Source organism: Lethenteron reissneri, chromosome 5 (genome assembly GCF_015708825.2).
Source record: "Lethenteron reissneri isolate LAM-NWPU_2019-01 chromosome 5, ASM1570882v1, whole genome shotgun sequence".
NCBI lineage: Eukaryota > Metazoa > Chordata > Hyperoartia > Petromyzontiformes > Petromyzontidae > Lethenteron > Lethenteron reissneri.
In genome coordinates this window covers 7,787,235-7,813,524 of record NC_083783.1, presented here as the reverse complement: position 1 = coordinate 7,813,524, position 26,290 = coordinate 7,787,235, and the positions used below count along the sequence as shown (strand labels likewise).

The window sequence follows — 26,290 nt, the reverse complement described above, 5'->3', positions numbered from 1 at the left end:
TCAACGATCACAGACAACGAGCGGCACAGATTTCGTCAGGCTCCGATTCTGGTGGGGGAGGGCGGATCTCCGGGGACTCCTCTACTTACGAACGAGTTCGGTTCCAGAGGTCTGTTTGTAAGTCGACTTGTTTGTATGTCAACTTGTTCTTAAGTCCAACTTTACTCCCGTCGATCCAAACATGTTGTACGGCATGTACACGAAACACGGCGAATGGATTTAAAAGTTGCATAATCTCCTGTAGATGTAGAAGCCACCGGTTCTTCATGTTATGCAGGTGTAAGTACCACCCCCGCCATCCCTTGCACGGCGGTTGAACTTACGACTCTCGGTCCGAACAGGTAACTGGACATAGGGACGGGTTTGTTCGTATCTCTGGAAGTTCGTAAGTAGCAGAGTCCCTGTATACGTTAATTAGTACCCAGAGGCAACCTTTACTCCATTTCACCGAGACAACGCTGGTGCCACCGTCGGCGGCTCACCGTCGTGGCGGCCAGAGCACGCCGCGTCAACGTTAAACCTGACACGCGCACTGCTCATTCGCGCCGGCCTTCATAGATGCTCGCTAACAGCACTTGCCCCAACAGTCTGTTAAGGCAATAGGGGAGGATCTTTATCTGTACTTTGTGTGTGTGTGTGTGCAGTGGCGCGTGTGCCAGACCTGCCATCTGCTTCTCAGGCAGAGGAGGGATGGGGATGGAGACTCCGAATTTGTTCACCAGACGCTCGTGCAGCCAGTCGAAGTGCTTGTAGCGGTGGCTCACAGGGCACAGCGTGTCCTGTGAACAAGCATCACACACGGCCACATCACAAACCCATCATCATCTTGTTGTTGTTGTTGCAACAAAACGCGAGCCCCGATATGGCACGACGCACGGCTCGCGTGACCGGGTAATCGAAATTCACTTAAGACGGTCCCTGACGCAACTGGACAGGAGAGTGGCGGGGGGGGGGGGGGAGCCCCCACCCACCACCGTCACTGCCTCGGCCAAGTTTGGGGGGACACCACATCGGGGGAGAAGATGAGAGATTAAATGGGGAGGGGACAACCGGGGAGGGGGAAGTATGACTGACCTAATTAGGGAAACATGGAGGAGAGGGAGGATGAGGGGGGGGCAGAAATAAAACCCGTAAGATCAAATACGGTAACATACGCGCAGCTAATGAGCGTTCATGCTAACCCTCCTCCATTCCGAGTTAATTATCATCATCGTCATCATGATCGCTTAGCATGTCCTGCTAACACCAGTCACACATGTCCATGCCGCAAACAGTATCCTCGTTAAGTTTAAAATCAGCATCACCAATTATTAATTATTAATCACCTGCAGCATCATCGGATACAGTACCTACAGGTACCTGTCACATAACACGTTACGCACAATATGCTACCCCCCTCGATCATTATCACCATCGTTATACTCTTTAAGTTTATAAAACATCATAAATTATTATTTATCTTCTTTAAAATCAGTTTGTGTCACGCAGGCACCAAATCACACGCATCCACATTGCATGCAATATCTCCTCTTCAAGTTTACAAATCAACAAACCAATCATCGATTGCCATCGATATTATCATCAACATTGCCTTTGATCGTCATGAATCACCAAATATAATCATGTTTCTCATTTAATCCCAATCACCAATATTACACATTTTCATCATCATCTAGTTTAATAATCATCACCACCACCACTGCCATCAAATTTAGAAATAATGTCATCGTAATTATCAACATTAATACTACCTCTGGACATCTGTGAAAAAGAGCTTCATAGCTCATCGGATTCCTCCATGATAAATAGAGATTCTGAATAATTATCATGAACTTTGACCAAACATAGCATTCATCAATTTCACTCATAACAGAGATTTTTGGGTTAGATCGCGTAAATATATAAATGTGTCGTTAAAACTCGACACAGCCAACTGTTGTGAATATTACAAACGTCACTGCATCGTAACCTGCAGTCATCGGTCACATGCCCCCCCCCCCAGCCATCCCCTCCCACCTCCCCATCACCCGGACCCCGGGACAGGCACCTTAGGGATGAGCCGGTACTCGATGTAACTCTTGAGCCCATGCAATTTGGTGCCCTTGGTGGGGTCGTCCACCATGCAGATGAGCGGCAGCGGCGGGTATTCCCACACGGCGCCCAGCTCGCTCTCCTGAAGCCGGCAGACGCGGCGGAAAGAGAGCGCGACGGGGGAGAGAGACGCGGAGGGAGCGTGAGGAGGAGTGCGGCGGTGGCACCAACGTGGCATTTTGTAGCGTCAGGGCCCTGTGGTGGGTCAAGCGTGGGCCCAATGATCGTGTCCCCAATGATCGTGGCCCCGATGATCGTGGCCCCGATGATCGTGGCCCCAATGATCGTGGCCCCAATGATCGTGGCCCCAATGATCATGGCCCCAATGATCGTGGCCTCAATGACCGTGGCCCCACGTAACTCAAATGACAAAAGAAAGAGAGCGAATGGGTCTCGAACACAGTTTAGCTCGACAATTTAAGTGCGTTATGCATGATGCACCGTGTTGTTTTTGAATGTTGGGTTTGGTCTGCAATCACTCTCGCACTGTGTAATGATCTCAAACACCCCGCCCACCCAAATTTATTCCCGTGACTCGAGATGTACCGCACCGCAGGCGCGACATGAAATATAAACGATGATGACTATGACGTGAACAGCCCGTTTTGTAAATCGGCTGCTGGATGAAGGCCTCCCCACACCGTGCTTCAGTGCAGGTTTGAAGTCAGGGAACATAGAAGTACAGAACTACAATGGGGTTTCTGTACTGCCCTTTGTTGCCCACCACGCTGCCCCGCAGTTCTACGTCACCGAATTCATAATTAACTCTTTTGGGTGAGATCGTGTAGGTATGAAATCACTTTTTTTTTCTAAACTAAATTCATTTTATCTTGATTTGAAGCTTTCGTGACTGCAGGAATCCATACTCTTTGGTTCTTTCGGTAAATTCACGTAGGTAGAAATAAAATCAATTAAATCACGACGTTTCAATCGCAACACATTCGAAACATCGTGATTTAGTTTATTTTATTTCTAACTACGTGACTTTACCGAAAGAACCAAAGAGTATAAACTCATTTTATTTTACCAGGTCAAGGCCACTTGGCTTTGAGCTCTTTTTCAGACGCGACCTCTCCCGCACACGATAACTCATGGAAGTGCCTTACTGCGTGCGGGAATTTATATGAGCAGCCGAATAATCTAAACGCGTGTTTCTAAATGTGGAGGGGAAACACTGGCGGATCGCGTTGTTACGTGGGCAAAAGAAGAATGTTGCAAAGCAAGCAAAAAATATTGACACTTTTAATCTAGATTTGAAGTTTTCGTGACTGCAGGGATCCATACTCTGTGGTTCTTTGCCCACTCTAGCTATTGTTTCTTGCTGTGGTTGTCCCACCTGATGACGGACGCTTGTGTTGTGCCCGAAACGTCGTGATTTAATTCATTTTATTTAACACCTACGTGACTTTACCGAAAGAACCAAAGAGTATTGACACTGTTACACGACGTTCCGCTGGAGATCACATCCAGCATCATCAGATCTTGAGAAAGCTAAGTTATGGAGCTTGGCCATGCACACCCTAGCCAGGAAACAAAATCCCACTTAGCTTTCGAGATTGGGTACAATCTGGGTGATTTAGTCACAGGCTGTCTCCCACATGGCCCCACAATTTGTTTTTATCTGCGGTGTTAACTGCCGTACAGGCAGAAGATGTGGCCGTGCTAAAGTTAGGCCTCGTCCCACTGCCGCCGCTTGTAATGTAATAATTCTGTGGGCACGGCGCTGCGTTCGATTCATTGGGGAAAGTCCTACGACCGTTGCCGTTTTCACATTGAACCACTGGAACTTTCAACAGGGAGACCCTCGTGATTAAGTTACGGCCCCCTCCGTCCAAATTCCAGCTTTGGGTGACTGATTGTTTGTTTTGCTTCCACCCCCCCCCCCCCCCCCCCCGCTTTGGATATTCTGTGAGGCTAAAAGTTCTTTCAACAACAACAATAAGTATAACCCGTAAAAACAAAGTTTTTCACTCTAAATCCTTTATATGCGTGGCGGCTAGAGTCCTCTCGTCCTCTGGCTTGAGATGGCTGCCACCTATGGGTCAGATGATTGTCTGCCAGTACTAAGCAATTGGTAATTAAATATTTAATTTGTTTTCCCTAAACAGTGTAAAATTTTGGAAAAAAATTCACGAACATTCATTGTCTCGCACAACGAGTCTGTGTGCAAAATGTCAGCTCGATTGGATCACGGGAAGTGGGTTAAAAAACGACCGAAAGGTTTGCACGGTCGTAAGCAAGCAAGCAAGCACGCAAGCAAGCGAACTTAATATAAAGGATTTTAAAAAAAACCCAGCCTGCTTTAAAGTGTAAATATGTGGCACATTCTCATTATATAAAAAAAAGAATACCCACGAACAATGAGAAAAGTTGGACAACAGAACACAACGTACCATAATGAGTATCCTCTCTTTGTTCTTCAAGACGACCTTCCCCGACAGGTAGCCGTCCATGCCGTGCTTGGCATACATAGAAAACCTGAAGCGAGAACCAAGGCGCCTCTCGTGAGTGTTCCTCAATACGCAACTGCCACAAGCAGAGATTTAAAAAAAAAATATTTCTAATTTGACGATATTTTATTCACGCGTCACAATTGTTATTTTTGGGTGGACGGGTCGCAGCGGTGGTTGTTGGCGATATCAGAAGCGGTCCTCTGCTGTCAATCCCACTTCGTCACAAATAGTCACAAACCCACAAGACCAGAGGTCGCAACCGGGTACCCGATACCCGTACCATACCCAATACCCGGCTACCCGTTTGCGACCCTGGTGCTGCCGGGTACGGGTACGGGTAGGTCGTGAGTCACTGGTGAGTAACCGTTTGTCACTCATTTCGGGTAGGGTACAGGTACGGGTAGGGAACGGGTACCCGTACCCGGTATGGGTACCCATTTGCGACCCTGGTGCGGCTGGGTACGGGTAAGGAATCAAAACCCGTTTGCGACCTCTGCCCAAGACCGACACGCCGTGGGAAGTCTTTCATCCACTGGTAGTTTGAGAATGGCTGGAGTCTTCTTTTTTTATTTCATTGCGATGTTTGTTTGTGGTTAATGGAAGGTGATGTTAGACAACTATTTCGCAGATTCCTTAAATTGACTAGTGTCCATATTAGGGGGCTGCTGCACCTTCTGGCATGCGCTGGTATAGGGGATTGCATTGCATCATCATGAACTTCAAACTTGATAATTGTTTTTTTGCCCTTTTATCTGGCAACAAAACTGACACCTTTTTTACAAGGAGTCATCTTTGCATAGACCACAATACCTGCAGTCATAATGCAAACAAAAAACATAACTCTGATAATGTATGCACTGTCCTTGAAGTTTTTTGGTCCACACCCGAGACAGCTTTCCTTAGAGCCTAGTCTCACATGGTGTTGGACCAGATGACGCCAAAAGGCGCCAAAACCAATTATCATATTTTTTACTGGCAAATGAGGTTCCAATGGTGAACTTCAAACCTGTTCCCGTCCACGGAGCTGGTATAAACTGAATTATATGAAAACCAAATTTAACAGAATTTATACTCTTTGGTTCTTTCGGTAAAGTCACATAGGTCGAAAGAATAATAGATCACGACGTTTCGATCATAACGCAAGCAATTCGCAAGCAATTGCTTGCATTGCGATCGCAAGTATGGATTCCTGCAGTCACGAAAGCTTCAAATCAAGATTTAACAGAATTAGTTTTTCTAATTCTGCCATTGGTGATTGGGCTGATACCATAATATTCAGTACATTTAAGAACCCGGTTTGATTATGAATAGCCAAAACCTGGATTCGAACCCAGGTTCTCAGCAGTGCTCAGGTCCTTTGGCTCAACGTTTGCCCCCTGAACCACGCACTCACCTCCAGACTGGATTTATTAGGATTCAATCAAAACCTACTTCTGCAGGGCTGGCATGGAGCACGATTGTGAATTCTGGCATAGGATTGTATACTTTTCAAACTTAATTCTGATACTTTTAGTAAAAGGGGTTTAGGAATCCAGATGTAATTTTCTTTTTAAAATATCCCGCATAGAAAGTATGTAATTCAAGTGAAACACATTTAAATGGCCTTCATTTTTTTTATATAAGTGCATTTAGGACGCAGGGAATGAGATGGGAATTTTTATTTTATTCATGAGCGGAGCTATTTCTCCCACCGATTTTAATAGCCAATAGGCGGACCATAACTACCAGAAAATAACAAAAGCTTTCAGAGGGCCAAATGCATTTACGAACAGCACACAAAACCTTTCATTTTACTGGCATGCAGATTAATAAAAAAAAATATATACTGCATGCACCATAACTATTTATACTCCATGTACTATACTGCATTACTATTTCAATTATGATGCACTCATCATTGGTACCTCATTTGCCAGTAAAAAATATGATAATTGGTTTTTTACCCTTTTATCTGGCAACAAAACTGACACCTTTTTTACGAGGAGTCATGTTTGCATAGACCACAATACCTGCAGTCATAAGCTGTCTCGGGTGTGGACCAATCAACTTCAAGGACAGTACATACATTATCAGAGTTGTGTTTTTTGTTTGCATTATGACTGCAGGTATCGTGGTCTATGCAAACATGACTCCTCGTAAAAAAGGGTGTCAGTTTTATTGCTAGATAAAAGGGTAAAAAAACAATTATCATATTTTTTTACTGGCAAATGAGGTACCAATGGTGTAAATGCTTACCCCGAGCTCTCATACTCTGATGGTGCATTGTCTTTGAGTTGTGTGCCTTTTGGCGTCATCTGGTCCAACCCATGTGAGACTAGGCTCTAAGGAAAGCTGTCTCGGGTGTGGACCAATCAACTTCAAGGACAGTGCATACATTATCAGAGTTATGTTTTTTGTTTGCATTATGACTGCAGGTATTGTAGTCTATGCAAACATGACTCCTCGTTAAAAAGGTGTTAGTTTTGTTGCCAGATAAAAGGGTAAAAAAACAATTATGATGCACTCATATTATGACTACTACAGTGCATCGTTATTGCTCATCAAATAATGCCTGCAGGTGAAATCATGGATTTCTAAACAAAACCATTTTTATTTTGCCAGGTAAGGCCCACTGAGCTGTATAGCTCTTTTTAAATCCTTTATATTAAGTTCACTTGCTTGCTTGCTTGCACGCTTACGACCGTGCAAATCTTTCGGTCGTTTTTTAACCCACTTCCCGTGATCCAATCGAGCTGACATTTTGCACACAGACTCGTTGTGCGTGACAATTTATTTTCGTGAAATTTTTTTTCCAAAATTGTACACTTTTTAGGTAAAATTTTTTTTATATTTAATTACCAATTGCTTAATGGTGGCAGGCAATCATCTGACCCATAGGTGGCAGCCATCTCAAGCCAGAGGACGAGAGGACTCTAGCCGTCCGTTTCAAAGACCAATGTGGACTGGGTTGTGGCCCATTGAACACGCATATAAAGGATTTATAGTGAAAAACTTTGTTTTTACGGGTTAATTTTTCAGAAGTGACCTGAATATCACAAATGATAACTGAACGAAGTGGCTCCATCATGAGGCCTCCTTTGCCAGTACCAAAATATACTAATAGGGTTTCCCCCTTTTTTTTCTGGCATAAAAACTGACACCTTTTGCAAGGAATCATGTTAACATTAACCACAATACTTGCAGTCAAAAACTGTTTCAATCAGTTTCAAGGACAATGCATAAATGATCAGAGTATTCTTCTTCTTGGTTCTTTCGGTAAAGTCACGTAGAAGGAAAATAATAAAAATAAAACATAATAAAATAATTCTCACGACGTTTCGGCCACAACGCAAGCAGCCGTCTTCAGGTGGAGAACAGGTCTGTCGAGAAGGCAGAGTCTGAAGACGGCTGCTTGCGTTGTGGCCGAAACGTCGTGAGAATTATTTAATTATGTTTTATTTTTATTATTTTATTATTTTCCTTCTACGTGACTTTACCGAAAGAACCAAGAAGATGAATCCCTGCAGTCACGAAAGCTTCAAATCGAAATATCAGAGTATTGTTTTTTGTTTGCATTTGACTGCAAGTATTGTGGTTAATGTTAACATGATTCCTTGCAAAAGGTGTCAGTTTTGTTGCCAGAAAAAATGAGAAAAACCCTAGTAGTGAACGAAGTTGGCCTATTATGTGCAAATGTATAGCAGCCAAATACTTTAAACACGTGACATTAATTCTAAAGGTGGAGGGAAAAACAGGAGGGCCTGGCGAAAAATCCATGCGACCACAGGGAGAGACATGCAAACTCCAAATATATATGCATCGTCAGGGTCTGGATCAAACCCACGACCCCTGGATACCAGGCGAGGTAGTCAACATATCGCCACATTTTAAGCGCAATGCGGCAATAATAAAAGTTAAACGTTCACCAATGTGCAGTAGTAAAGGTGCAGCTTTCTCAATCGCCCACTCACATCACTGCTGAAAGGGCCCCTACTCGAGGTAGAGCGAGAGGATATTTTGTCAACTCTTCCTCGCCGGCCAAATGTTTTGGAACAGGTGGCAGTCCTCACGCTTTACCCCACCACACGCAACCTGCCGACTGACGAAGTGTACCGTACCCATTTACACTGCTCGGTGGACAGAAGAGCGGGGAGATTTAAGAAACCTGACGACTGCTTCAACTGCCGCGCACCGGGAGATCCAATCAAACCGGCAAACTTCGAATTGCAAGTCCAACGTGCCGTCCATGACACCGCGACAGCATCTCAGTCCACAACCGAGCAGCTCTAAAGTCTCCGTTCCTCGTAACTAACAAACGCTGCTCCTGGGCGATGAGTGAAACGGGCACCTCTGCAGGCCTTTCCTCATGGTGTTGGTCCGCACGAGCGTGGACGGCCCAGGAGCGGCCACCTCCGCTTGCTGCTGCCCTTGCCCCAGTGCAAAGTTGGTGCCGGGCAGAGGGGTCATGGGGGTGATGGGCGAGAATTCGCTTGCATCGTCCCAGACTTCGTCCTCCCAGTTGTCATCACCGGCCCCGGTTCGTGCTGTGGGGGACGACACCGAGAGGATGGGTGGACGCATTTTTTTCTGATCATCTTTTGTCATTTCCCCACAAATGTTATCGCGATTGTGCTATACCCGCGTCGTGTCATGAGGTGCAAAAATCCATTCAGATCTGTCACAGCGGACCACAGAAGTGTTAGAGAGTGGGCCACAGAAGTGGATGTTACAGAGCTACTTCTGAGATCCCTTCAAGTGACCTCTTTTCCTCCCGCTCAACATATGCAAGTAATGTTCGTTATATGACAAGTCAAACAGTTTATTATTATTATTATTCTCAGGGCAGGAATCCAAACCAAATGTAACGTGATGTTTTTTTATGCAGTAATTTGTCACCAATTTGAGACAATGACCTCACCATGGGCAGCTGCCTGGAGTTGAACCCAGGTTATCAGCTGTGCTGGTTCTCCCCTCTAACCTCTCAGCCATTCGGCCGAGATATCAGGCACCTAACATCGCTTACTAACGTAGAAAATGTGCACGTTCCTTCGCTGCTCCACTTACGATATGGAATGTCACTTGTGTTGAACGCCTCTCAATGCTAGCTGAGAATAATTTGTGCCGGCTATTGCGTAATCCCTTTGGGTGTCTATGCGCTGCATTAGCTTCACTCCGTCTCGCCAGAGCGAGTGCGTGCGTACAATGACTCAACGCTTTGTGGGAATATCCAATGACAGCCTATGTCCCTTTAATCGATGTTGAGGTCGACTTTCATTATCCTCATCAGAAGACATACATGGTCTACCCACTGCTGGATGAAGACGTCCCCACGCTTTCGCCATCCCTCATTCTGGAACATTTCACAATCCCTCTCACTCCTGTGCACGAACGGATATAATTGCTCCATCTCCATGGGGGAATGCCCTCTCCATGGGCACATTCTCTTCTTTGGCTGCCATTCACTTTACCAATCTCGTCGGTATACCCATCATCGCTTCTCGCAGTGTGCCTTGTCTACAGTCGCGTACTTCTTCAAAAATAATTGTTGTCTCTGACTTGTGTTTATTCCCCAATCCATTTGCCCAGTAAAGGTTCGGATATTCGTCACCTACATGAGTTATCGGCTGCGAGCGCCGGGTTCGTAGCGCAGTGCACAATCACGACACCAAAGCTCCCCAGCAATTACACACTCCATAGGACAACACACATATTGGAACGCATTACACGATCTATGGGCACACTTCGATTTTGTTGTTCTACCAATGGACTTGCACCTCCTATGAATGATGGCTCAGGGGCCTCCATGCCCTCAAGTGCTGCCGCCCCCGGCTGTGGTTTCGCTCTCACCTGTGGACGGACCTTGTGCTGCATTCCACTCGTCATAGCCCCGGTTCTCCATGCCCTGGTAGGAGGCGGCATGAGCATTTGCATTCTGTCGCACAAGCAAAGAAGGAGACTTCAGCGACAAAATTTGGCGAGCGGAGAGAGGAAGAGGCCAAGATGTCCCGCGCTGCCGTGCGGCGGCGGTGTGTCTCGCTCATGGATGGATGTTCAAGTATCAGGTTCGTTTTGTTCAACCAGGGGAGGATTCAAGAGGCGAGGATACGAGAGTCATCTGGGGCACGAGTCTGCCAGTAGTGGGCGATTATTGCCGTGCATAGTCCCAACTGAGTCATCTGCAGGTAATTTCCAAACTCGGCAAATTAGATTTTAGATTTGAAGCTTTCGTGACTGAAAGGATTCATACTCTTAGGTTTTCTTTTTTCACTTGATGCAGTAATTTTAGCTGTGACGGTCCCACCTGATGACGGAGACTTGTGTTGCCTCCGAAACGTCGTGATTTATTATTTTATTTTATTTCCATTATTAACTTTTAATTTAATTTTTTACCTACGTGACTTTACCGAAAAAACCTAAGAGTATCGGCAAATTTGCACGATGACGCCAGCACACAATGGCATCCTCTTTTGCGAACGACATCGGGGGGGGAATCTTTGATGTCCACGGCCAAGCAGACAGCGAGCAGTAACACGGTTATTGCGCCCACAGCAATAAGCAGAGCGGCCGCTGGAATCCAACCATGGAACCTTCTGCAACAAGCTTGCGAAAGCGGAACCCCTAGGTCAAGTCACCGCTCAAGTTGGCTGCATAAACTCAAAACAAAAGCTACTTGATCTTCTCTTATTTTAATTCATTTCGTGCCTTGACTAAGGAGCTGAACAAAGGAATGAGCTATTTGTACCGCGGAATAGCGTCATGAGATGAGATGAGTTGATGAGAAAGATGGCAGTACCTGAAAAAGATGATGACAAGTGAAATACACGACGATGAAGGTGAGTGGTTAATGACGAGTGTGTGTGATGAATGGGGAGGGAAGTTGAAGGGATGGGGAAAGAGGTGGGCGAGGGAAAATAAGTGAGTGTTTTAAGGGAAGACAAAGAAATAGACAGCGAGGCTGAGTGTTTGACTTGCAGGGGCCGTTTGTTAGGTGACAAAAGTGGCTGACAAGCGCCCTGGTGCAAGCAACGCAACAGCCAAACCCTCCCCTCCTTTCAATTCTCCCTCTCTTTGTGGCCTAGTGCCTGGTGCTCTCTGGACCGTGAGCCTGGTGCAGTTGCATGGCCTGCACACTCATCGACAGCTGTGCCCCTGGGTGACAGGTTTGCACACACTGGGCAGAGGAAGTGCACAATCAATTCGTCAATTCAAGCACATTTTGGTGCTCAAGGTACATGCATCGAATTGTGCGTGTAAGGACACGCGTGCAAACTGTATGCAAATGTTACGCCGCTACAATTACGGAGGAACTTAATGAGACAATAGCTGAGAAACAAAGACTGAAAAGAAACAAGACCGAATTGAATAGCAAGCTCAAATTGTGATAATTTCGTCGAATTGCCGGCGTGGGTGAAGCATTACGTGCAATGAATATGATCGTCTTGTTGCCTTAATTATATCAATTTTACTTTGACACAATGGGATGACACGTGTTATACTCCAACAGATATATATTGTTTTTACCTACTATGATTAAAATAATTGGCCAACTAACCAAAATCTGAATCTTTATGATAAAAACAAAAGTGTGTTACTCGGCGAGATTGTTACTGGACAAACATTCACATCAAGCGCACGCGAAGCCTCTTTGTCAACCATTCCTGGAATTCGGGCCTCTGCACACCGCCCACTGCCCTCTGTTCTGTTGGCAACGTAACCCCGCAGGGTTAAACACATCACAAACGTACAAAACGCAAACACGGCCCAAATCCAATAACTTGTTTGCACTGCAACAACGGGAAAACTCCACCTGGTCATGAGCAGTCAGGGCAGAATTCTCTTCGATGCCCCCATCCAGGTCATGGGTTTGCCCATTGTATGACCCCTGGCCAATGTTGAGGGATGCAGCCTGGGCTGGGTTGTAAGACGAGCTGGCTGCAGAGGGGATCGGCACTGGGGCACTGCTCTGTGCGTTTGCGATGAGCTGAGGAAACAAAGTTAAGAGGGGAGGGGATTTGAATGTTGGGTGGGGGGTCAACACAGACTCAACCGCTCAGATCCACTAAGGTGACACGGTGTGCCGGGGCCAGGCCTGATGAAAAGAGCGCAGAGGGGGGGGGGGGGGAGCAAAGGGATTCATCTTCTTAGTTCTTTCGGTAAAGTCACGTATAATGTAAATAATAAAATAAAAACTTTTATTTTATTATTTTATTATTTTCCTTCTACGTGACTTTACCGAAAGAACCACGAAGATGAATCCCTGCAGTCACGAAAGCTTTAAATCGAAATCAAAGGGGTACAGTTCAACTGTACCAGGGCCACAAGCTCAGAGCCATCCCAACAAGAAATATACAAGAACATGTTTGAATTACTCGATAGTTTGGTGAGTAAATATCAAACTAACTAATCCCGAGATGTAGGTTATACGGCGATGCAATATTCTGGCTAATATATTTGCCACCAATTTAATTTTATGAACACAATTTCGATCTAGCCTCTGTCCCATAAGAGCATGTGCAAAAGCATGCTCTTAGCAAGTATTCTAAACAGAATCAGAATATTCTAGATTTGAGGTATTCGTGACTGCAAGGACCCAAAGTCTTTGGTTCTTTCGGTAAAGTCGCGTCGGTGAAAATAAAAATAATAATAAATAAAAATAAATAAAAATAACTAAATTAAATCACGACGTTTCGGAATCAACACAAGCCTCCGTCATCAGGTAGGACAGCCACAGCAAGAAATAATTTGCTGCAAATTATTTCTTGCTTTATTTTCACCTACGTGACTTTACCGAAAGAACCAAAGAGTATAGAATCAGAATATTTTTCCTGGAGGAATCCGATGAGCTGTAAAGCTCTCTTTCACAGATGTCCAGTAGGGGCGGCTAAGAACGTTACAACAACAAACACTACAAAAACACGAACAAAGTGCAAAGTACAAGAAAGATAAACAAATCAAACAAAAACATACAAACACAACTAAACCATCCGCATCCTACCAGGAAAAGCCCACTGAGGTATTAACTTATTTTTCAGAAGTGACCTGGCCACAAATGTTAGCTCAACAAAGTGTCCCAACATTTGAATATTTATAGCACCAAATTAATCTAAATAATCTCCATGTACGTCTTAAAATGTGCAGGGAAAACTGGAGAAAAAAAATCCACGCGACCACGGGGAGAACATGCAAACTCCAAATACACAGCAGGCGTCAGGGTCGGGATCGAACCACGACCTCCTGCGTACCTGGCGAAGAAGATAACATCACACCACCGTGGCGCCCCTTTATTAATGAAAAATGTTTTATATGGGTAACAATCTACTCCTGGGGCATAGTCGCTCGCTTTGACAACGGCGATGATGGCGTAAGGGATGGGATGGGACCTCCAGCCAACGTCGTTGTCATATAACAGGCCCCACATTTTATTTTATTGACGGCGCTTGGCCTGGGTTTTTTTTTTCATTTGGGAAATAAACTTGTGGACTCCTTCCCTGGTTGTGGGCGCTGCTCACGTGCACAGAGTGATCCAGATGTGTCGTGACCTCCAATTAATTGACCCCGAACATTTTTTGTTCCTTTGCGCATTCATTTTCTATTTTAAGTAAAAAAAACTTACTTTAAAAATATTAAGTTTTCAATCATTTAATTGTGGGGTGACAGGACATCTGGGCCACCTTGTAACAACACGTGGCACCCCCGCCTGGCTCCCTGGAAATCCTGAGCCAACTCATTCTGCCGAGCAGCTTGGAGCGCAAGAAAAACTGCTTCGGGGTCCAATGATCTTACCGAGCGAGCGATCGGCAAAACCAACACGCACAACCTCGTGAGACGTAACATATACGACATGCATTGAATCGTTTTTATGACTGCCTTCTGGGGAAAGATGTCGTAGCTGTCTTGTAAATGTAAGTACTGATTGGATTGAAGGCCTTTTGGCTACGTGTTAACTGGGGGCCTGTTTTAAGGAGATTTTAACACTGACAATAGACTTCATGTATTGATCTACGTATACGGCAGCAAAATGTTACAGGATTACATAGTTACGACGGTTGTAAAGTTAGAAACGGAGCAATATTTACCATTCTTCTATTACTGACCATTTGCAGATTTAACGCTGCAAAAAATAAGACCGGCTTCCAGTTGATCATTTTGCCTGCAACTAATCCAGTTCCTGAGGAAGCTCCCGACCAAAAGTGGGAAATCCGGCCAACAACACGCGGTGAACCCCATAGACCCATAGGGAGAGCCACATGGTGTCGCGGTGGCGAGATGTTGACTACTTCGCCTGGTATACAGGAAGTCGTGGGTTCGATCCCCACGTTGATGCCTGTAGATTTGGAGTTTGCATGTTCTCCCTGTGGTCGAGTGGATTTTCATCCGGGTCCTCTGGGGTTTTCCCTCCACATTTAGAAACAATGTGCGTTTAGAGTCTTTGGCTGATATACATTTCCACGTAATAAGACGCTTTGTCAAGCTCAGTGGGCTTTACCTGGTAAAATAAATAGTAGTTAATAGTATGGGCGGAGTTTGGGGCGGGGGAAATGGGGGGATAATGCCCACCCCCCCAAACTGGGCACCTTGATTAATTTATTTTCAGCAGTTTAAAATTAAGATAAAAAATAACATGCACCTGCGATTCCTAATGTGAGGGACAAAGCGAATCCCTGCCCCGTAAATATAGAAGTCAAAATCCGCTTCTGGTTAATAGGTAGCACAGTTTAAAGAGTATAGTTTAAAAGAAGCCCATACCGGCTACACCTGTGACTCAAACGTGGATCAAGCGGATTTCAAGCAAAAGTGAGGGCTTCACGGAATCACGAGAGGAGGGTGGTGAGTGCATCGGGCTCTGCGCACCTCCACGTAGTTGGTTGGGAAGTGTCCGTTCTCTCCCCCGGAGTTCACGCCGGTCCACCAGCCCTCGCCCATGGTCTGCGACATGAGCATCGATCACGTCAATACACAAGCGGTGGGAGGGGGGGGCTAGAGAGGGGGGCTAGAGAGGGGGGCTAGAAAGGGGAGCGAGAGAGGGGGGCGAGAGAGGGGGGGGGCACGAGCAGGGATGCAGCCACTTTGGGTGTCCAAATACCACCAACATATTTTTAATATCTTGCTAAGAGAAGTCCGCATATTTTTTGTGATTTTACAAATGCCACGGTTGTGGGGTTTTTTTTAGCGCACGGACGAATACGCTCAGTAAGAGCTAGTCGTTGCGTGTGTGATGTACAATTGTAGGACATCAGAGCTCCTCTTCTCTGAAAGTTTCAAGTCTATTTTGTTTAACCTGGTGGGAGCCGAGAGACCACGATAGTGCAGTATCATTTGCAGGAGTAACCTGAGGGCATTAATCTGCTCGTAGGGGGTGATGATTGCCGTGTGTATAAAACCAACTGAGTAATTTGCAGGCAAATTATTATTTCTATTCGACCCCTGAAATGATGTCAGGGGGGGTCTTAAATGTCCACTGTGAAGCAGACGGCACGTAGTGTTATTTTTGGTCATTGCACACCGCAGTAATGATCAGGGCGGTTGCTGGATTCGAACCGTGGAACCTCCAACAACGAGGGTGGCCAAGTGACCTCTCCTGCTATAGCCAGGACCCACAAGGGGACAGTACGTACAGTCCGTTCTCCTATAATGCGGTTGTTGCGTTCATGAATAACACCGCGTTATGGAAAAATCGCGTTGTAATAAATAATATATATCACGGGGTAAAGCGCGACAACACGTGAGATGCGTACGCAGGCTGAACAAAGACTGAGGGCGCATGGGTAGCACCGAGAAGCATCCAGCAGCATCCCGTCTTGCGTGATGCTACGCCGAGTTAGCCGCTACGACCTCTTATTCCTACTTGCGTCCGCGTTGTAAAAATACGTGTTCCCCAATACGTTCATCGCGTTAAATCCAATTCTCGTTACAAAAGCAACACGCGTCACAGGAGAAATGTGCACACAATTAGCCCCTGCTGCTGCTGCTAAGAGGGCCCAATTGTTTTTTTTGTTCGTTCGGATGTGAGCCACCAACGTGCTCGTGTTGCGCGACGTGTCGCAGGATTCTAACCGTCGTATCGCAACTCGTGGCCGTTGCTCTCGAGCCTTCGGCTGCAAAATGGTGCAACTTTGCTGCACGCGAACTCTGCCGCGCTCTTACAACGTCGCACACCATCCGAAGTTATCGAACGCAACTTAAGCCTGTAACACGGCTTGCACGTTGTGGAGCCAATGCGGTGAAATCCGACTCGTGTCTTGAACCACGGCCCTTTTGTAAATCACTGCTTGGTGAGGGGCCCCTCCAGGAGGAGGGATTCAGGTGTCACTCGGCACCCACGTCAGTGTGGCTGGGCATCAAAACCCGAACCGCCGGGTTGATTCCGCAACGGGCTAAAGAATCGTGCATCGCCACTCGCGATCAATTTATCTTAACCTTCAGTTCCCTTAATGTTTACGCCGGACGCTCTCATTAAACGTAATGGCACCCTAATGGCCACTCACTTAGCCTTGAACAAAAGGCGTCATTCACGCTGCGAATGGTGACAGCAAAATGATCGAGACCAGCTGCCCCACCGTATTTCACCTCCACACAATTCAGCTCCCGTTCTCGATCCATCTAAAACGCTCCCCCGACCCCCCTACTTTTCTGAAACCGACAATTACCCAACAACTAAATAAAACACTTTTCGATTTAAAGCTTTCATGACTGCAGGGATTCATCTTCTTGGTTCTTTCGGTAAAGTCACGTAGAAGGGAAATAATAAAATAATAAAAATAAAACATAATAAAATACAATTCTCACGACGTTTCGGCCACAACGCAAGCAGCTGTCCTCAGGTGAAGAACAGGTCTGTCGGAAAGACAGTGTCTGAATGACGCTGCTTGCGTTGTGGCCAAAACGTCGTGAGAATTGTATTTTATTATGTTTTATTTTTATTATTTTATTATTTCCCTTCTAAGTGACTTTACCGAAAGAACCAAGAAGATAAATAGAACACCTTAGACAATTGTCGTTAAGTCGGCGACACGTCGACACGACCCATTCTATATTGGTCTGCGGGCCCTCAATGCGTCCGAACACTTATCAGAGCTCGCCGTCTGAATGAAATAAAATTTGGTTATTTTTAAATCCTTTATATTAAGTTCACTTGCTTGCTTGCTTGCGCGCTTATGACCGTGCAAATCTTTCGGTCGTTTTTAACCCACTTCCCGTTATCCAATCTCGCTGACATTTTGCACATAGACTCGTTGTGCGTGACAATTTATTTTCCTGAAAAAAAATTACAAAAATTTTACACTTTTTAGAAAAAAAAATTTAATATTTTATTACCAATTGCTTAATGGTGGCAGGCAATCATCTGACCCATAGGTGGCAGCCATCTCAAGCCAGAGGACGAGAGGACTCTAGTCGCCACGCATATAAAAGATTTATAGTGAAATACTTTGTTTTTACGGGTTAATTTTTTATTCTCCACCTCAGGCGGCGGTGGCAAGTGCCAGGGTTAAGATTGAAGGCTGACAAATGGATGTGGCAGCAGCGCTAGTTAAAGGGGGTTTGACTGCAGCTGGGAAATAAGTATTTGACCCCCTCTCAATCAGAAAGATTGAGAGGGGGTCTGGCTCCCAGGTGTCTTTTATACAGGTAACGAGCTGAGATTAGGAGCACACTCTTAAAGGGAGTGCTCCTAATCTCAGCTTGTTACCTGTATAAAAGACACCTGTTCACAGAAGCAATCAATCAGTAAAAAAAACATCTGAGAATGATGGGGGGGGGGGGGGGGGTGGTTAATAACAACAATAAGAATATCCATCACATTGTCAATCCACTGGTGGATAAATGCCTCCTTCGTGCCGTGTCAGTCCTGGGGGTTGTTTGACCAGCCTGGTTAATGTGGGTTGACGGTTGGGCAGGTGACCAGGGCTCGTCCAGGTGTCACCTGTGCAGGTACTCCATACTGAAGGATTTTTTGAGTTAGCGTAAATATAAATGTGTCGTTAAACCCGCCACCACCCGACAACCAGTCAGTAAGGTTTGTCACGTGAACAAAACGTGCCAATGGGTTACTACTTCAGCTCACCGGTGTGGTGGAGAGTAAACCCACAACATTTACAATTCGAGAACGACTTTTTGCTGGTGATGACAACGAGCTTCACGAGGCGATAGCTGGCTATCGTGGCTGGTGGCGGTTTTCAACGACACATTTATATTTACGCGATCCAACCCCTAAAAAAAAAAAACCTATGTTAGGTTTAACATTGGTCGCGAAAGCCTACGCGTTCAACTGCCGAGGTAGTGTCTGGAATACAAAGCAGCAACTCAATTTAACCATCATCGCACATCTACCGCACAGAGACATTCCTTCAGACGGCCCTGCCACTTTACGCGAGGCATCGTCATCGGCAATTCGTGCCCCTCGTTTCTAATGAAGGGCCCCGAAGGTTGTCGACGTGTCCGTGTGTGTAACCGCACCATGTCCGTGACCGTGATGATCTCGTTGGCTGCAAGGCAGATCTCTCCCGATCCCGGGACCGCCTCAAAGTCATAGAGAACTTTGGCCTGCAAATGCGAGCAAACAACAGGGACATACACGCACCCAAACACACACACATGTACATGCGTGTTTAGTCCATTCACCATGTATTGTCTGGACGTGCGAGTAATGTGCACGTACAACAACAACCGCCGTTCACTATTTAGTGGCGGTGACGGCACCACCAGCGCTTGTGCCATGCTAGGTGCACTTTGAGGCAACGTGACGTGTCGAAGGCTCGCTGGCAGGATGTCACGGAAGAGACCCAGGTGCCATGGGTTTACTGACTGAGATAACTAGCAGATGCACGCACCACCTGTACCCCCTGCTGTGCCAACTTTCTGCGTTTTAGCCGCCCGGGGCACTGCTCGTTGTTGTGAGCGTCACTCCTCTGCCTTCTGTTGATTCTCGGAGGGTGCCTGCCTCCAACTCTCCAGTAGCGTCCTTAAATAAATGTGCATTACATACGAGTACACACACTCATTACAGAGTACATGGATGAAAATTTCGTTTGGGTGGCGCAGTGGTAACACGTATGCCTCACAACAAAAAGGCATTGGGTTTGATTCCTGACTCGGGTGCCTCTCTGTGTCCAGATTGCATGTTCCGTGGTTTCCTGCCATAGCTAAAAAATACAATGTAACTGCTATTGGCCAAACATCCAAATGCTGAAAATTGACCGACAAATTACTCAATTGGGATTACACAGAGCAGCAACATTGACCCCGAATGACAAAATAACTTGGCAGGACCCTCTTGACAAAAGTGTCTTGAGACTCAGTGAGGCTTTCCTGACTAAATACGCATCATACAAAAATAGCCATAATAATAAATCATAATCACACCCACCTCAGACTTTTATGTAACCTAACCCAGCCGGACCTGCAGTAAGTTTTACTGGTCCGTACTGTACTGTTCTATCATGGGGAACGGTGGTGTAGTGGTTAGCACGCTGAACTATGAACCCAGCGACCCGGGTTCGATTGCCGCTCACCGCCACCACCAATGACGATTTATCTGAACCGATCCTGGGCCCTCCTCCCCTAAGTCGACTCAGCCTCAAATGAGTACCTGGTGCAGTGTGTGGTTTAAGCAACCCACCCTCCTCGTGTGCAGTGCCGGCCTGCATAGGTGCTCGCAAACAGCACTTGCCCCAACAGTCTGTGAAGGCTGTACGGTGGATCTTTTGCCTTTGTGCCGCTTTATTGGCGGTCCCCTTATCAGACCTTGAGACGTCATTGCCTCTTTCCTGGAGGAGCTAAAATTACATTGAGGAAATAAACTCGGCTGGATGCCGTGGACTCTCCCGTGCAATCCCGCGACAACCTGGCAAAGCTCCAGAGAGGAAATCAGCCCAACTGTATGGTTTGTTCACTGGTTTAAAAATAAATAAAGAGCAAAAGGAGAGATGGCTCGGCTATTCACAATGAAATATTTTTTATCCTCTTTGGTTCTTTCGGTAAAGTCACGCAGGTAAAAATAAAATAAAATTTTCTTTTGTGACTTTATAAAATAAAATTTTATTTACGTGACTTTACCGAAAGAACCAAAGAATATATGGATTCCTGCAGTCACGAAAGCTTCAAATCAAGATTTTTCATTGATAGAAATGTTATTTCATTGCTGCAAGAAGGCCTCACTGCCCCCCCCCCCCAAAGCCGTATTCACCATGGTGGTTGTTTGACCATACTTCACCTTGCCGGTTAGTGTGGTTTGGTAAAAGGGGAACAGAAATTGTCAGTCCAGATATCATTCTCCCTTGATGCTAGACATGACCGGGAATCAAACTCAGACCAGTGTGTTTATTACGCGATGCGCTAACCACTGCGACGCCTATCTTCCCTTTTATTCAAATGTTTAAGTTGTATTAGTTTTTCCTAGTAACGTGTGTCGTCCATAAATGACGTCACGCGATTTTGGACGATTTTTTACCCCCCCCCCCCCCTTCGTCACACGACGCCACCAAAAGTCAGACCCCCCCCTCAAATATGACGTCACAAAGCTCTGCCCCCCCCCCCAAAATAAAACATGCTTCAAATCGCTTTAAACTATTGTCATTATAGTGCGTATTTAATGTGGCGCTGCACTCTGATGTTGTAGGAGAAAACATTTATTAAAAAGTATATTTAATTATGTAGAACGTGTTGTCTATATTTATTTAAAGTTGTGCATTTTCATGTGACGTCACATTTCTCACCCCCCCTCCTCGTCACACATCGTCACAAATGTCTGACCCCCCCCCTCCCCCGGTGCGTGACGTCATTTATGGACGGCCCCTATTGGCATCTTGTGCTCTGATTTACAGATTGCTTTCCAAGTAACCACACTGTCCTGAATATAAAATGTCTGATTCGTTAGAGTCTGCAACACATCTAAATACAAAATAAACAACCATTTGTCAATCCGCTGTTGTATGCAGGCCTCCCGCACACACCATGTGCTTTGTTTGACCATGCTTCACCACGCTGGTCAGTGTGGGTTGGTGTGGCAGGGAAGTCTAGGATCGGGTCATCTATCAATTTGGCATTAATGTTATAGCCGTGGATGGGAATCACACTTCGGTCACGAGGTTAATAGTGCAGTGTGTGATTCACTGGCACGAACCACTAAACCGAAATGCACTTATTATCATTATTAGACACATTAGGAAAGGCCTACACCTTTGTAGCCTGATTATGGCCAGGTGATCTTCAGATTAAAACAGGTTTGAAGTGACAGGTTGCTGTGCAGCAAAGTTGCGGGCAACAGAGAGCAAGGGCAGAGCAATCGATAACATTTTACTTCTATGAGTCCCCACCTTCAGTAACCTGGCAAATAGGGTACAGTCAAATCACCCACGACCGGCACGGTTTGAGGGAGACCCTCATCCAGCAGTAGATTGACAAAGGAAAGCCATACAGATGAGATCCATAATACTGTTTTTTTTGGTTAGATCGCATATAAATATATAAATGTGTCGTTAAACCCGCCACCACCCGACACAGCCAATTAGTAAGGTGTGTCACTGTAAACAGAACATGCCAATTCGTGTGTTAGAGAGCAAAGCCACAACATTTACAATCTGAGTACGACGTTTCGCCAGTAATTACAACTAGCTTCATCAGGCGACAGCCAGATATGAAAATATAATAGATAATATTTTTTGGAAGTGCGCGTATTTTTTTAAAAATTACATCCATCCTGTCAATTAAAAAACACACACACACCTCGCATTAGAATAACCACTCGCTGAAGAAGATTTTGTTGTTAAAGTGAACGGGAATCAGAAAGGCAGGATGAGGAGGAGGAGTACTGCGAGACGAATGACTTCGCAAGGGAGACTCGTGACAAATGCGATGGCGACTGGAGGAGGTTTTGTGAACAAGGATCGACGCAGGTGTGGGGCCACGTGATCGCCACGTGCCCTCCAAGGGGTCACCCCCGGGGCGCACGGTTCCGATAAAAAAAAACGATGTTACATCTCCATAACTGTCACGACCAGTGCCGGACTAAGCTATGTTATTCAAGGGGCCATAAGAAAAAATAAGTTAATATTAAAACACGAATTTTTTACTTTCATAGTAAATTGTATTTTTTCATTTGTTATACAGCCAGATAATACGACAAATCGCTAACCTTAAACACCCAGTCGTTCATACAAGTTGAAGGCGGTATAGTACTATAGTTATAGAACAAGTGCAGAATCACTGAACCGGAATTGAATAGCTTGAAAGCATTTAGCGCGGGGACTCGTAGCATATGCTACTTTTGCTACTAGGATAATCCGGTCACAACCCATACGGTTTACCCCGTATTCTTGTGCATGGAAATTGAGTTTTCATGTCCATACGGCATACAGCCGTTTCAACACGGGCAACAACATGTGTCTTTGTGTTTCTCTCTTGTGGATGGGGACTTTGTGGGATGAACGATTTATAAGGGCACGGGGTGATCAGTAAGCTCTGAATTGGTCTCTAGTAAAGTAGGGCCCTGATAGAATGGTTGACATGGTATGAATCGCTGAGTAGTCAAACCACGACTGCTGGATAGAATGCCCCCCTGCCCCAACTCAAATGCGGTTGCTTTGACCGTACACTTTGCCACCCTGGTCAGGGTTGGTGCAGGGGAAGCTCCAGGACATGTCCGCACAAGTATCTCTGGCCACGGAAGTTATTAGCCCGTGGAGTCATACTTCCAAGGAATGTGTTAACTAACCCCCCCTCCCCAAAGTGACCGCGTGATCCTGTTAAAAAGAGAACCGTTTTACGGAGTACGTCGACTTCTCGCGACTGTGCGGGCAAACACTCCGACCAGTCGAGGGTTGTTGAAGGGTTCAAGGTGCTCCATGACAAGTTGAAACAACCGCTTGCCAACGATGTTGGCTGTCACCTGGGATTCAAGCTCAGGTTTGCGGGTTTAATAGTGCGGTGGGTGAACTAGTCCACCACTCTGTGTCTCTGCTTACAACAGCAACATCCAACACGCATTTAGTTTCCTGTAAAACATATATATAATAATAATCTGTTTGCATCAGGAACATTGTCCCAATTAAATGTATACATGCCAATTGTGGGTGTTGCTCAACATTGTTTGAGTTCAAAGTCTTACCTTAAAATAGCAGCATACTTTGAAACAAAAACGATTTCCACACAGCATTACTTCTGCCTTTACCCACCTACTACTGTACGACGTTGGCTTGCCAAAACGTTCCCGGCTCAAACGAAAAACTGTGGTTTCGGACAAAATCAAACCAAACCCATCACCATCATGGCCCATCATCCCGCCACAGTTCCACTGAACTTTCAAAACTCGGCCTCCTCCTTAACCGTGAACTGCTGCGCGCACACACACACACGATTTCTGATTGTTGAAATAGATCAATAGAACCGACAACGTCGGGTACAAAGACCAGGTTGAACTCTAGGTAGCGGCACTGCCACGAAAACGCCCGGCCTGCCCTCCCCGTGCAACGCAACTCCCCGAGAGGGCTTTCAACACCGTGGCCGGACCAGGGATCCCCGTTTAGCAGAAGCCCCCCTCTCCCCCCCCCCCGACACTCCAGGTTTATAAAAAAAAACTCAAACGTCGTCTGGATCGACCCCCCCCCCCCCCCATCTACCGCTCTTCTTACCTGCGAAGCCATCGGATGGCGTGGGGGGGAGCTGGCTCCCTGACCCCGCCCGTGCCTTTGAGGTTCTCCCGAAGCTCCCCCAGAAGCGCAGAAACGAATCGAGGGCGCGACGCTTTCCCTGCCGTCGGTCCGCAAAAGCGCCGAGAGTTCCGTGCGTCGTCATGTGACCGTTTCCCCCACCCGCGCGACCTTTGGCCACGGGCGCTGGATGTAAAAAGTGGTGAAAGTTTAACCAGAGCCCGGGAGGGTGTCTACGGTGGTGGTGGTGGTGGGTGGTGGATGGGGGGGCACGGGAAGTTGAGTTCCCGTGGCAGGATGCCCCCCTGTTTGTGCACGGAGTGTGTGGGTTGGTAAAGTCACGTCACCTACGTGACTTTACCGAAAAAAAACAAAGAATGTGAATCCTTGCAGTGAGCTTTAAATGTAGAATGTGTGGGTTGGGTTGTCCGTAGGAGCGGTAGCTGCGCTGCGCTACGAACCTGGCGGATCCTGAGTTCGATTCCCGCTCACGGCCAACATCCAGTGACAATTATCTGAACCGGTCCAGGGCCGGTGCGTAAAAACATCGCCACTGGGGAGATAAAGGCAGCTTGGGCGTGGTGCTGGCTACCCACCCCCTCGTGAGCTGTGCCGGCCTTCATAGGTGCTCGCGAACAGCACTTGCCCCAACAGTCTGTTATATCCATATGGGGGATCTTTGTCTTTATCCGTGTCCGTGGTAGGCAAGCGCAACACGTGGGCCAGGCGTGGCACGGATGTGCGTGTGGGGCCCCCGTCAAAGCCAAGAGGTGGACAGAACGGAACGATATTTATTCAGGCATCGCTGCCTGAACCCACACGGTTTAGCCGTATTCTTGCACAGGGAAATTGGGGTTTCAGGTCCGTGCCGCGTCCATCCGATTCAACACGAGCAAGAAAATAATATTATTTTGTATATTTGTTTGCGTTTCTCCCTTGTGATGGGACGTTGTAGGATGAACGTTGAGATTTATAAGCGGCACGGGGGTGGCCAATAAGGTCTGAATTGGTCTGTAATAATTCTAGATTTGAAGCTTTCGTGACTGTAAGGATTCATACTCTTAGGTTTTTTCGGTAAAGTCACGTAGGTTAAAAAATTATAAATAAAATCTGTTCAATGCCCTCTACGGGGAGGAATTTCACCTATCTGTTAAGAGTTTTTAACAGACGAGACAAGAAGTCACAGCTTCTCGAGACGCTGGCCTTCCTCTTCACCGAACTCTAAACAGATTTTATTTATTATTTTTTACCTACGTGACTTTACCGAAAAAACCTACGAGTATGGTCTGTAATAAGGTAGGGCACTGGTAAGGGGTTGACAGGTATGAGAGTGTGTGTGGGTTGTCCGTGGTAGGCGAGCGCAACACGTGGGCCAGGCAATGGCACGGATGTGCGTGTGGGGCCCCCCTACAAAGCCAAGAGGCGAACAAGAAAAGAACGATATTTATTGCGCTCTCCTCTTTCTACCACGAGACATCGTGAAGACGCCGTGTTCCGTTCTCCTACCCACACGCAAATTGTCACTCACATGAATGAAAATTTGAAACGTCACCAGTGATACTTTTGGCCCAAGTGGCCAGCTCGTCGATGGCTTTGTCTTTCACGTTTCTGGGCAACGCAGAAGATGACAAGACGCAACCTGCAATCACGTGACTTCCTTTGCAGTGACGAGTAGCAAAGCGGTCTTGAACGTAACCGGGTGATGCCGGAAAGTCAACGAACACCCATTGCGCAAACACACACCCCGATGGAGCAGAGGAAAACATTTATGGGGGCCTTTACCCAATAGCATGTTCTAGCTTTGAAGTAACGCTGCGACCTAGCTCGGCGCACGTGCCAGTTTATTTGTGCTGCTAATAAAAGCAACAGCAGCAATCAGATGATAACCGTACGTTGAACTTCCTTCGCACCGTACGTGGCCAACCGTGCAACAAACTGATGTGTGCTGCTGTGGGGCCTCACACAGAACCGCGATGGGCGATGAGGGTGCCGCCGGGCTGAGACGAACGTCAACACCAAGGGAGGATGGTGGAGGCATCTCCGTTGACACGACAGCCAGCGCCCACTCAGGCGGCCAACACGATTGACATCGACGCCACGTGAACACCAGCTCACGTCGATCGG

The 26,290-nt window shown here is 46.4% G+C and overlaps 1 protein-coding gene across 2 annotated transcripts in view; it reads right to left on the bottom strand.

Annotated features, from left to right (window-relative positions):
- Window positions 1–24,328, bottom strand: part of SNX9 (sorting nexin 9) — a 51,787-nt gene extending 27,459 nt beyond the window's left edge. The window contains exons 1-9 of one of the 2 annotated variants that reach the window (XM_061567732.1): window positions 24,149–24,328; window positions 18,978–19,064; window positions 15,375–15,449; window positions 12,331–12,504; window positions 10,371–10,455; window positions 8,872–9,067; window positions 4,485–4,569; window positions 2,048–2,173; window positions 662–779 (exon numbers count right to left, since the gene is read on the bottom strand). In XM_061567732.1, the coding sequence (XP_061423716.1) occupies window positions 662–779; window positions 2,048–2,173; window positions 4,485–4,569; window positions 8,872–9,067; window positions 10,371–10,455; window positions 12,331–12,504; window positions 15,375–15,449; window positions 18,978–19,064; window positions 24,149–24,160 (958 nt within the window). In that variant the 5' untranslated portion in view covers window positions 24,161–24,328. The remainder of the gene's footprint in view (window positions 1–661; window positions 780–2,047; window positions 2,174–4,484; window positions 4,570–8,871; window positions 9,068–10,370; window positions 10,456–12,330; window positions 12,505–15,374; window positions 15,450–18,977; window positions 19,065–24,148) is intronic. The other variant, XM_061567739.1, reaches the window with a different exon arrangement.
- Window positions 24,329–26,290: the final 1,962 nt, after the last annotated feature.